Source organism: Oenanthe melanoleuca, chromosome 1A (genome assembly GCF_029582105.1).
Source record: "Oenanthe melanoleuca isolate GR-GAL-2019-014 chromosome 1A, OMel1.0, whole genome shotgun sequence".
Lineage (NCBI taxonomy): Eukaryota > Metazoa > Chordata > Aves > Passeriformes > Muscicapidae > Oenanthe > Oenanthe melanoleuca.
Genome location: NC_079334.1, coordinates 26,201,992 through 26,214,900, shown reverse-complemented (window position 1 = coordinate 26,214,900; position 12,909 = coordinate 26,201,992). Strand labels below are relative to the sequence as shown.

The following is a 12,909-nucleotide window of genomic DNA, read 5'->3' as shown; positions in this document are numbered from 1 at the left end:
TGTGTTCAACCTGGCCATTAATTTTATGAGACAATGAACAGGGGCTTGTTGCACAATATGCTGCAATGTACGTGTTTCAATGACTGGTAAGGATAGACTAGGAAACATGGCATTAATATTTTGCTTGACAGCACACCAAACACAGCCGGAGCAGCAAAAGAAAACCTTTAAATTATGACATTTCCAGTGCAGCTTTGACTTACTTTAGTTTACCCTTTATAATGTATTCTTCAAATTGAAGGATCACATTAACTTATTCTCATTTGAGTTTCTGCTATTCAGCATTCAGTCTTTTCTCCCTCTTCATTAATCATTCCCTCCCATTCAGGAAGCTACGACAATCTTCTCTTCTGTCACAGTTCCCCTTTCAACTTTTGGAAGGGAAGCATCCTGTGGGGACACTTTCACTCATCTCCAGATCTGTTCCTATTCATGTCTACACTATGGGTTTACTGTTACTGTCCTTACTTCTACTTAGTGCTCCATCATACTCTCCCCTCTCCCAGTTGTTATGCCTTCCAGTCCTCAAGATCCTCACCATCAATTTTCCAGTCAGCTCCTCTACATCCCAAGGAAATTTAAGAGTCAAAGCTGACTAGTAATTTGGAACTCAGAAGACTAAACCAGTCAGTTTCTTTTCTCTTAATTTTTTTCTTTTTGTTCTTTTTCACCTAACCTCAGAGCTGTGCAAACTCTGCTTCCTATTTGACTTGAAAATACTGTAAGTGCATAATCTCTCAGGTCTTAATACCTTGTCACAAATCACATACCTGGCAAATAGAAATAAATAAAGTATTAAAAACATGTATTGTTTTCAATGCAAAATTTGATGAAAAGAAGTAGTGCCTTACTACAAATATTCCAGAACAACTTGTTATGTTGTTGGATGACTACCTGTCTAATAACACAGCAAATGGAAAAATGGGTTCAATCTTGTCCGTGACCTAGAAGACTTCCAACCCACTTCTTTCAAAGAAAGTATAGAATTCTACAAGTGCTGTACCACTGAGCAACAAACAATGCAAGATGCCTAAAACCAGAAAAGGAAGAGACTGTGCATGTGAACAAGGTATTCAGTGTCCTGCTCTCCAGATTGCACCGGTATTTTTCCAGTGACTGTACAATGCAGAAACAATACCAGAAGAGACCACAGTCTGATGATCAGTACTTTATTGGAGACTATAAAACCAATGTTGAAATTCACCCCTATGCTACTGACAGAACTGAACACTACTTTTCCAGATGAGGCTTTTACTGTCATGGTATTGCATTAAAAAGCAAGCATCCACAAGACCCTTACACTAAACAAAAACTGTGAGCCCCACTGTTTCAAACAATAGAGGACAGAATTGCAGGCTGTGGATTCTGGATAGACAGACACTCTTTTCTGCAGTCTGAAATCAACCATAATCTCATGCCAGAGCAGTACCACAGTTGTTTTGGCCCTCTTGAAAAGAGGCAATTGTAAAAAAAATGCTTTGAAATACACTTTCCTGATGCCTTCTCGTTCCCAATCCAATGCTATCCTCAGGAGGTGGCTCCTGATGCTCCTTGCTCCAGCTTCCTACATTTATGATCCACAAGTTACTATCCAAATCAGAAATTCCCCAGTCTTGGCCTCCTATTTCTCTGAACAATAGCATGATGCAGAAAATGCAGATGTCTCCAAGCAGTCAGTGCATTTGCAGAATCTCCCAAAGGGTCACAAAGTGGCATGACTTGGGATTTGGAAACTTTTCAGATTGCTGAACTACAAGAAGTTGAAGAGCCTTCAACAGTCATTGTCTCTGGAGTCAGCATTGGTTCAGGAAATGGCACCACCTAACACAATATCAACAGGGAGCTAACTTCTACATCTCTTCAGAGCTGATGGCAGCACAGCCAGCAATGAAACTTAAGAATAGCTGCTGATTGCACCTGAAGGAACTGCTCCTTCATGAAAGCACACCAGGGGTGGTTTCAGCCCTCTGTTGGAGCTGGTAATAGAGAAAGGCAACATTCAGTCCAGCAGGCAGAAAGAATCTGTGCTCCAGACAGACTCCACAGTGTCCTGTGCTGCCTCTACTTCCTAAGGGTCTTGGCATGTACAGTAGAAACAAATGCTAGTTAAACAAATGCAGACAGCAGATAAAAACACACTTAATCTACTGAGATTTTTACAGAAGCTTCCCATGGAGGAGAAAAGTAAAAAAAAAAGCTGCAAGAATCTCTCTTCTTTAGCACATATACAAGGAATCTATTTCTGACTCTCCACATCAATATACATCTTCACTTCTTTTTTCTGTATCTTCATATTCTTAAACATAAATATTCATTTAAATGTCTTCAATCATCACTGTACTGTCACACATCTTCCTTGACTATGCTTGCTGGTCCTGCCCCCAGAGCAGTTTGGCAGCATTCACCTTTGCAATCATTTTCAGAGCTAAACATATCTCTTCACTTTAGTGCTTCTTCCCAATTACTCTTTCATGGCCCCTGACAGAGCATGTGGGTTTTCATATTACCCATGTACTACTACAGGAAGCCTAAACACAAAGGGAAGGCACCACTTGCCCAAAATTAAAAGACATTGTGTCAAAAATGGAAGCAACTTTCACTTTTTTAAGCAAGGCAGCCAGATAGCAACTGAACAGACTGAATAACCTTAAAAAAAAAAAAAAATAAAATTCATTTTAAAATGAAATGGATACTTTAGAACAAACAGAAAAATCTCACATCACAGTAAAGAGTCCTCTCCATACAGATCTGTATAGTTGGGTTTACTGCAGGGGAAACATGTTCTGCTCTCCATCCTAACTCCCTGTTGGGAATGCACACACATCATTCTGACTACAATTTTCTATTCTGGATGCCCCAGAAGGAAAGCACCATAAAATGCTTCAAACAGCCCCCAGTTTTGAAGATTTGTTTCCACATCTAGTTCAAAATAAAATATATGAAAGATCAAAAAATATATTGCCTTATTTACCTTTATATTTCCCTGTCACAGAAATTACAGACTTAGAGCCTGAATAATTTCTATTCACATTGTAATTCATTTAGGCCTGAGCAGATGGATTTATATGGAATACATTTTCTGCAAAATAGCAGCTGAGAAGATTTAAATAGCAGTTAGCACCTAAATTCAGAGAGACACTAGACAAGTGTCTAAAAATGCTTAAATGGGATCAGCATCTTGTTCAAACTGAGTTCAATATGAGTTATGTATCTAAACATCCAAACAACTAGAAAGGCTTTACAAAAGTATCTACTGCATTTCAGGGCAGCTATGAATCTTTGTAAATCTCATTTTTTCTATATATGTTGTAATAAATCCTCCCCAACATGGAAGTCCTTAACTTCCCATGGTTTTCCTCGCATAAGTGAGCATAATTTTTTCTTAACTTATGAAAAATGTTAACTGAAATTTAGAACTTAGCTGTTTCCTTTTGTTCTCTGTTTTATTCCCTGGGCAATCACATTTATTTAGTGTCATGGTTTAAGTTTGAGTCTAAACCAGCTGAAAGCAGGAAACCTACTGAGGAAGAGAATTCAATTATTAAAAAAAAAAAAAAAAGCCTGGTTACAGTAAAGAAAAAATGAATCCTAAAGTACTTTATTCATAATATTAGTAGCAATTAAGTCATCTTCAACTGTATTTGGAAACCACTGAAGTAGCACAACCACAGTTTTCTGTATTAGAGATTCAATCCTCAGTACCATAAGGCTACCAAGAAAGCTATATAGTAATAACATGTATAAGAAAAATAACTGAGGAATTTCAGCTGGTTCTTTTAGGGGCATATCTGATCAGATTCTGTTAACATTCAGTACTTAGTATAGTATTGAACATACTGATCTCTCAAAAAAAAAAACCCTTCCTTGCCACGCTCAAAACAAATAACCTGAATGTATTAGTGATGACATAAAAAGCCATTCTGACACGTGGTAAGCAATACCTTTGAGAAATGAAGTGAACATTACATTCTAAATCTGTAAGAAGTACATGTTATATTTTTATAATTATAATGTTAACCTATTCTCACTTCTATTATTTCTTTCTTGAATGTGCCATAAATAAGTCAGATGTAACTGAATATATTGTCCTTGTATCCCATCTTACTTACTACATTAAGCTTGGTTTGGCTTCCACTGGTCATAAGATCTTCCTCTGATACTTTACTAAAATTTTCCAGATAATGGTCTGATAGTGTGTGAGACAGATCTTCAAAAGAGTATTCCTTTTCTTGGCACAATTTGATTTCATCTAAGAGCTTTGATAATTCTCCAGTCACAGCTTCACCTTTAAAAACAGACACACCATTAGTCAGTAATTAGAATAACGGGGTAATTTATGCCTAAAAAGGAAATGCATATTCTTTAAACTTTATTGAGTATCTGTTATTTTCCATACCTTATCTTCTAAACAATGCACCATTCTCTGCTCAAAAATAATGGCACCTTGTTCCAGGCTGGGAATTTGCTAGAGGCAATCTACATACTTCTGCATTGCCCTATACCTTGCATTTAATTAGGATGAATATATACTTACCCTTTCTCTGTTTTCTAACCCTGAAAATGTATAGAAATAACTATCCAAGAAAGTGAAATTAATCCAGGAAAGTTTCTACAAACATACAAAATCAATATCCCATACCCTGCATCAGGTTCATGTTTGCTGCTGCTATCACACTACATTAGCTCCTTAAAGTGTGACTAAGAATGCATATCTACCCCATCAGAGCAGCTATGCTTTATGACTAATTCTTGATGACTCTCTGAGGATTAAATGGAATGGTAGAAGAATATACTGGGCAAACCCTACATGTATAAAACATGCCTCCCTACAGCAGTCTATCAGAAGCCCACATTTAGTGCATTCTGCAAGGCCTCACAGACTGAAAAGCTGCTCATTATGACCAATCACATTGGGTTCTGATTATGTGCTGTGTATGTAGTAATAGCAATGAAAAATGAAAAAGCCAAGAGTTTCCAGAAGCAAGTAAGAAACTCCTTTTCTTAACTAGGTTTACAACAGTCATATTGGTGGAAACTGCAGTGCTTAGACTTGATAAAATGCAGATGCTTCCATGCTACTCCATCTTTGGAAACAAAATGCTGAAAAGGAAAAACATAGTGAGCATATTAAGCTCAGGGTACATAAAACAGACTTAAGTGCACTCACATAGCTAAAGAATCCACTGAAAAACTGCATCTGCGTGTTCTACAGTTCTGTTTATTTAATTTTTTTTCATAGTTACTGTTTGCTATGCTAAGTAAACACAAATATTCAAAAGTATATTTAAAGTATAACCATGACCAGTTATTACCAAAATTTTCAGAGACAAGAACAGTTTTTTAATTAAAAAATGTTTAATTGCTTTTTAAAATCTAACAACTTTTGCATTCAAAACTCTTGCTACTCTTAGTCAATGGTAGCTTTACATGACACTTTTAAATTAAGCAAAAAATATAATCAAGTTTATTTATATTCTGCTTTTTAACTGAAAATTGAAATTATTCCAGATTAATACTATAAATAAAAATTGGAAGTAAAATACCTAAATATTAAAAACTATTCTAAAATCATGATACAGTGTGCTATAAAGAAACAAAACTACTGTTTGCTACAGAACTATGTTCATGTCCCCAGTCCCACATTCTCCCACGCACGGCCTGCAGTATTTCTTAGTGGGCAAGAATGAGTTCTGTGTGACATAACTGGACTGACCTGGATGAAAGTGCACGAGCTGACTGGCTGATTCCTGCCAGAATACATAAAAGACAGATTTTGCCTATTTATTTCAGGGCAGGTACTAATTAGGGTCTTTCACCTCTATCCAGTTTCCTATTTTCATGAAAGTCACAGAAAGGTAACTGATACTGCTATCCCTCTTCCAAAGTTGGTTTAAATTCTCTGAAATTATATTGTCAGTGAATGGCAGACAGACGAGATGGATGGGAAGCACGATCAAGTACATTTTCTTGTCTTTAGTATCAGATTACACAACAGACAAGCAAAAGCCAGCTAGCATGCTTTACATTATTTATAACTTGTAAGAGGAAATAAGGAATGTGAGATCATAACCTTATTGTTAAGAAACAAAATAGATTTTAAAAATATTTGTTACTTAATTTCAGGATAGACATTTCTATTGCATATGGTAGTTGGCTTCACAATCCTGCTAATCTCAAAGGAACTATTTATCTTCACACACCGTATATGTGTTAAGTACTCCAATGGGAAACATTATTGGAACTACAGCATTTGTTCACTATCACCATGAAGATCATAATCTGACATGCTTCAGGAAGCTTCATTCTCTCATGAATGAAAACTCTCCCAGTGAACGTGTTAAAGAAAAAAATAACATGGTAAAAAACAAAACAAAAAAGAAAACCAACAACAAAAAAATCAACAAACACAAAAAAATCACTACCAAGCAAAAGAACATCACAACTCACACAAAACCAAGGACAGGCTTAGTTATTTGCCAGCAGTCAATTACATTCAATCTGGATGATTACTGGATCAGGTTTGTTTCTACAGGAGGATGTTTTTCATTAAAGATACCACACTCAGGAAATGTCCTGATTTAGTGGCTGTGATGTGGAAATGGTGAATCAGAACAGAAAATGAAAGCATCTGCACACAGGTGACTGCCATAGTGTATAAAAACTGTGTTAGAAGATGAATGGAAGAGCAGTACATTTGTGACCTTCGAAAGAGGCTTCCAAATGTAAAACAATTGGTAGATGCACTCATAGAGAAAGATGAAATAAATTCAATTTTTAACCTGAATGCAAACAATACCTACAGAGTATTTCCACATATTTAGCATTTTTGCTTTGCTTGATTATGAAATTGATACAGTCAGATAAACTTAAATGATTTAAGATCAAACAATGCAGTACATTGTAATCCATTAGTGACTTGTCCTTCCTGAAAATGCAGTTCCTTGCTTTTCTATATGACATAGATTATAGTGTATGTAGTCAAGATAGGTGATGCATGGTAGGAAAAAAGATACTCGATATCAATAACTTTCTTAATTGTTTTCCCACTTTGTAAGTCTGTATGAATGTTAATATTAAAGAGAAATTCAGTACAGCTTTTGCATTCCCAGAGTACATGTATTTACTTTTAGCCTTTGGAGATGAAGGAACTTCAGGGGACAAAACACAAGACTGATGTTCTGCACACTCCAGCGGGCGTTCCTCTGAAATACTTGCATTTCCTGTTTCCATATATTCTGCAAGTTAAAGATACAAATACACTTTAAAAAAAAACCTGAAATAAGGGAGTTCATTTCAATCAAAAAGTATATTTGCTACTTCATTTTTCATTAAAGCCTTTTCAATTTTTTATTATTACAATTCTGTAATTATTCATAAACACTGCTGCAAGGCAATCATTTGTTGAATGTACTACAAAACACTATAATGACCAGTCCTCTAATCTGTGGAAACTGCTACAGAAATCTCATTGTAAGAGTAATGAATTGAGACTATCCCCGTGTTTTTCTTGTCTCCTTGAAATATCAATATAAATGTTCTGTTACATTATAACAGTTAAAAGAGACTTTTATTCTAAGTTTGTGAAGAATTTTTTGTCAAGGTATTCAGGATGTTCACAATACATACAAACATTGATATTGTTAAGAAAGCCAAATACTCTGCTTGCAGCATAGATCTAGTACATAAGAGAAAATAAAAAATAAAAAAAAACCAAAACCAGGCAATTCTGAAATTTTTTTTCTGAAATTGCCTGTAGTTTAAAACAGCAGTCAAAAAAGAGGTGTGCCAAAATTTCTGGTTTTTCTGCTTAAAACTTCCCTTGCCCCACATCCACAACAATGCTTATAAAAACAGGAAAACATGAAAAAAAGAATGTGATAAACTTCAATTTCATCACTGTTATTTTCTTGTAAATATCTGCATTACTTTCATGTGCTTTTCTACACGGCCTACCTCAACAGAAGATCAAAACCTTAATGAATTGCAGCGAAATAATAAATTAAAAGTTAATTTATGCAATAATGGAACTTCTTTTCCCAGCAGAGTAACTGGTTCTCAATTTTGGCAGTTATTGCATCTGCATTTTCTTGAGTTTACAAAATTGTTTAAATAATTTCATTCTGATACCAAAAATGATCACAATAGCATACACATACACACACAGCAGCAAAGTACAATAACATCTTTCATCAATACCACACTGAAGGACTAAGGAGTTTCTGGGAAGTGAAATCTCCCTGATTTAATTTCTACAGTCTACAATGCACTTGTTTAGCTTGCTGTTACTCATGATTAAATAACAAATCCCAAAACCCAAATAAAATCTGTGATAAAATAGATATCTGAGAAACTGAAATTGGGAATGGCATAGAACAGCATGCAGATTCAAAATGCTTTGTAGATTGTTGGGGTATTTTTAAAAAAAATATATTATTTGAAACTCTCATGTACTAAGTTTGATGGCTGGCAATGGTCCCTGACATATTCTGTCATAAATTTCTTCACATGAAAATGGATAATTTATTTTGTGTTTGTGTGTGTGTGGGGAGCAGAGAAGAGCTGTTAGAGACCATGAGAAAACTATCATGACAAAATGCTCTGGAATGTTTTCCAGCTCTGTCAGCAATAGTATTTGTCAAGTTAATGTGCAAGATGGAGAAGAGATAAAAAAGAAGCCAGACCCAAAGAAAACTAAAAGAAAAAAGGAATCCACGTCTGAAAAATGTCTCCTTGGTAATTATGCAACTGTCCAAAAGGAAATGTAATTTTATCAGGTGAATGTTGCAATTATTAGATTACTATAGCTATAATTAGGAGAGGAAATGAAGGAGATATTGTGAAAAACTCTAAGCTTGTTCTCACAATCATAGAAGACTGTGGTTTTAAAATAATTCTCTATTTTTGTTCTCTGTCAGTCCCCATTTCCAGACCAATGCACTTACCTGCTGGGGGCTAGTTCTGAGAAGGAAATTCCAAGTTCAAGATAAAATTTAAAAATTTTAAAAATGCAGAGTTCCTTCCAGAAAACCTTTATGACTGGCTCACATAAGGTATGGTACAAAAGCTTTACAACAGGCTAGCAGCATGCCAACACTGTGAGGCTAAAAGGAAACTTTGAAACTCAAAACTTTGGGTTTCTGTGGGACTTCTGCTCCTAGTTTGGTTTTATACTATTGAAAATTCCACCAAATACATACAAGACAAAGACAGAGCCTCAGTTTAAAGAGGCTTATAGTCTAGATAAATGTATATTTAGCCATAATACTGTGAGAGATAGAGACACAAAACAGGTGATCTGTATCAAGAGCCAAAGAAAAAACACTCAAATGGACCAGATGGTTTCACTAGCAGCTGCATTCTATTCACCTGCAGCTGGGTAGGAATCCATCTTCAAAACCTGCCCAAACTTACTCACTGCTGGGTGCTTTAGAGACTGCTCAGGATGGATCATTTTTCTCAAAGCAAAAAGATAATTCAGAACAAAGCTAAGCTCAGTGACTTACACCACTTCATGACCAAAACAGTGTCCCCATCTGTGGTTTCACACAATTGTAGAGGAAAACCCATCAGTCCTATTATAGGGGAGAGTAAAGGCTGTTTAAGACACAACCTGTCATACTCATAATATTTTACTTCTGTAAAAGTAAGTACTACTTCACCTTACCCAGAACGGACTTTACAGCTCAGTGTAAATTGGGGAATACTACAGCTCTTAATACTAAAGAATTCAAAAAACTTTGTCTTAGAGGATTCTTTTCTGTAGTTACCAGATTTTGTCAAAGCCCCACTCAACCTAAATTTGGTCCTGTGCACAAAAAGTAATACCATAAAAGTGGTCACACAGCAGTGGAAATAAGAACAGCAGAGAATATAACCAAAGAAGGGAATGAGCTCTGGGAAGTTTGAACAGCTGGAACTCCAGCTTTCTTAGTTTCTGTAATACCAATTAGGCCAAAGCCAAACAGATGGGAAAGACTAAACATAGAAGCAGAGAAACACAGCTGCCTCTCCAGCATGAAGAGAGCATGGCCCAGCTCACTTAGAGCAGCTCCTGAACTTCCAAGGAGTATAAAAGCAGAACTCACTTTAACTTCAGCTCCTCAGATCCTAATTTCTCAGTGATGCAGTAGGGTTAAGAGTTTTGTATTGTTTACAAACCTTGGCTTTTAGAGTAGTGGTTGTATTCACCTCAGAAAGCTTTTTATTTTAATGGGAAATAAAAAATCCAAACAACTTATTTTAATAGTTATTTTCCTTTAAATTAAGTATAAGCTGCTTCCTTTTGTTTTTATATCCTACTTCAGCCATGCCATGGGATAGATTCATCTAGAGTGCTTCCTAGAACAATTTTTCCCTAAGGAGACCAAAAGCCTCTTTAAAACTCTAAAAAACCAAAAAGGCCACATTTGATGATAATAAAAATATGAACACTCATCTTTTTAATCAGAAGACACTCCAAGTAACCAGATCAGAGAAATAAAAACTTCTGCAGAAAGCAATCCCCTCTATAGCCAATACCCCTGCAGGAGGGTGCTTACACCTCCTTCACTCCACATCTTCCTGAAGGGCAACAATCTTCAGAAAACCTTCTGTCCTCCCTAAGATTCTTCCAGAACCTGTCTGAGGATTCTGCAGCTCCATTGAGTCCTGCCCCAGGCTAGGAGCTCTCAAAAAGCTCCTCCCAAAACAGTTCCCATGGGAAGAAGCCCATCTGAGGCTTCATTACCTAATTCTTCTCTTTACAGCAGCTGCAGTAGCAGGAAACTGACTGGTAACTGCCACTGCCAGGTGTGCTAAGAGGGCAAACCAGCTGAGATGGAGGCTGGATCACTTCAGTCTCCTAAACTTTAGAAGACAATATCTAAAAGATTCAAGTTTAACTGGATCCCAGACTAAACTGGAGTCAATAGATGCTTTTGTACATGTGTTCAGGGTAGATAACAGAAACAAGTACTGAAGTACTCCTATGATTGTGAGATAGGTAAGGGTGCAGCTAAACTTTCAGTCTCAACAACAGTAATTAGATTAACTCATGAAATGCAGTCAATCTACAGCCTTTGCACAAAAGCCTACAGAAGAAGCTGAGAAGTCCTCATAAAAAAAAACCAAAATGAACCAAAAAATCCCCAAACCAACCAGAAAAACCCAAAAAACCCAATAAAAACAACCAAAAAAGAATCCCAAACCCAAAGCAATGAAAGGGAATTGAGATCTCAATTATTTTCATCCCACGCAGCTGTAATTAAATCCTTGACTGAAAACCTATTCCACCCTTCCAGTGAGGCTAGCCTCCTGCACTCAAGGGAATGGAAGATCTACTTGAAAGAGCAGGAGAGTGAGAACACATTAAAAAAAAAAAAAAAAAAAAAAAGCTAGTGCTAATGTCACCAAAGATATTTAAGCAGGGAGAAATAGAAGGGAGTCCTGGTTCTGCAGCTGCTTATGAATTTTCCATTTATGAATAATTTGGTACCAGGTACAAACAATGTTAGGTTCCTAAGCAGCTTCAGCAGAAGAGAGGAGACAGTTTTCCACTGCATCTCCCTCCATCCTGTCTATGCAGCAGCATTTACTGGGGCTCATGCCATTTTTCATCTGTTTATCTACTATCTCCTTTGTTTCATAAGAACGAGAATTATGCTTCCAGAAATAGAAAAAGAGCAAGACTGTAATAGAGAGCATAGAGGGGCTGTGGAGAAAGAGCTGAAAGATGGTACAGCTCGCACCTGCGTCACGTTCACATGTGCTGAAACTAAAACACAGCTGGCTGGTTTAATTTTAGACCTACTAGCCCTGGCAACATCCCTTTTATCTCCAATGCCTAATTATAAAAGCCCTAAGTGCCAGTACTGTTAACTGCTTCAGCACTGAGTGCTGTTGTTTCACTGCACCCTGCAGCCTGGCCTTGCTTGGCACAGTATCCTAATTCTCCTAATTCTTCCAGTACATAGTGCAAATACAGCTATTTCTTCCTTAGTAAGTTAAGAATCTAAACCCTATTAAGTATTTTTAAGTGAGTTCAGTGCTACTCAGACCTAATGAAGACACAGAAAATGATGTGACATATACAAAAGACACATAAGTAAATTACATAAGTGTCATTGTTATTAATTCCAACTGTAATTAACCGGCACTGAAAAAGCATTTAGGTGTTGTATAGCTTACTCAGCCTTTTTCATGTTGCTCTTTAAAATGATCTAATTTATTTTCCTTCAATCAGGTAATGTTCCAATATCTCAAAAAAGATGGCAGACTTTGCAAACACAGAAAAAAATATTTTTGCAGAAACTTCCATTGCTTTTTTTCTCAGGATAGTAAGAAAAGATGTAAAATAAGGATCACAAGACTGCTAATAACACTTCTGAAACCTCATGAGCAAAAGGCCTTGTTTCTTTAAACCTACAATCTGTAGGTACAATCTACTGTACAAAGTAGTTTTCTAAATATTCTTTAAAAGAGGGAGAACAATTTCTACCCACAATTCTTAAATTCTGGGAGGACACTTATTCACAGGTGGCTACCAGCCCTGTTGGATTTAGTATCAACTCATGGGATTTAGTACTGCTACTACCTCCATTAACTGCTTCTAAACACAGAACTTTTATCTCCTTCAAATATCCCCAAAGCCAACTCATTTTTTTTCCTAAACATGTCTTTCAACTCTCTTATCCCTCTGCATAACAGGCCAACCAGTAATACCAGTCCCATTATTTCCTTGTCCATTTCTGCCAGCTTGCTCATTTGCATCTTTCAGCTTTTGCTTTATCTTTTGAAAGCTAATGTTTTGTGGCAGGGACAAATACTAAGCTAAACTCTAAACTGTAAAGTGACACTCAGAACAGTGCAAGGGGGAATCAGTAAAAATTAATGAGAATGCTTGGTAATAAAATCTTAGTCTATCCTGGCAAC

The 12,909-nt window shown here is 36.4% G+C and overlaps 1 protein-coding gene across 2 annotated transcripts in view; it reads right to left on the bottom strand.

Moving 5' to 3' along the window:
• Window positions 1-12,909, bottom strand: part of ANKS1B (ankyrin repeat and sterile alpha motif domain containing 1B) — a 398,734-nt gene that overhangs the window by 315,639 nt on the left and 70,186 nt on the right. For both annotated transcript variants that reach the window (XM_056481972.1, XM_056481971.1), the window contains exons 7-8: window positions 7,125-7,235; window positions 4,110-4,285 (exon numbers count right to left, since the gene is read on the bottom strand). In XM_056481972.1, the coding sequence (XP_056337947.1) occupies window positions 4,110-4,285; window positions 7,125-7,235 (287 nt within the window). The remainder of the gene's footprint in view (window positions 1-4,109; window positions 4,286-7,124; window positions 7,236-12,909) is intronic.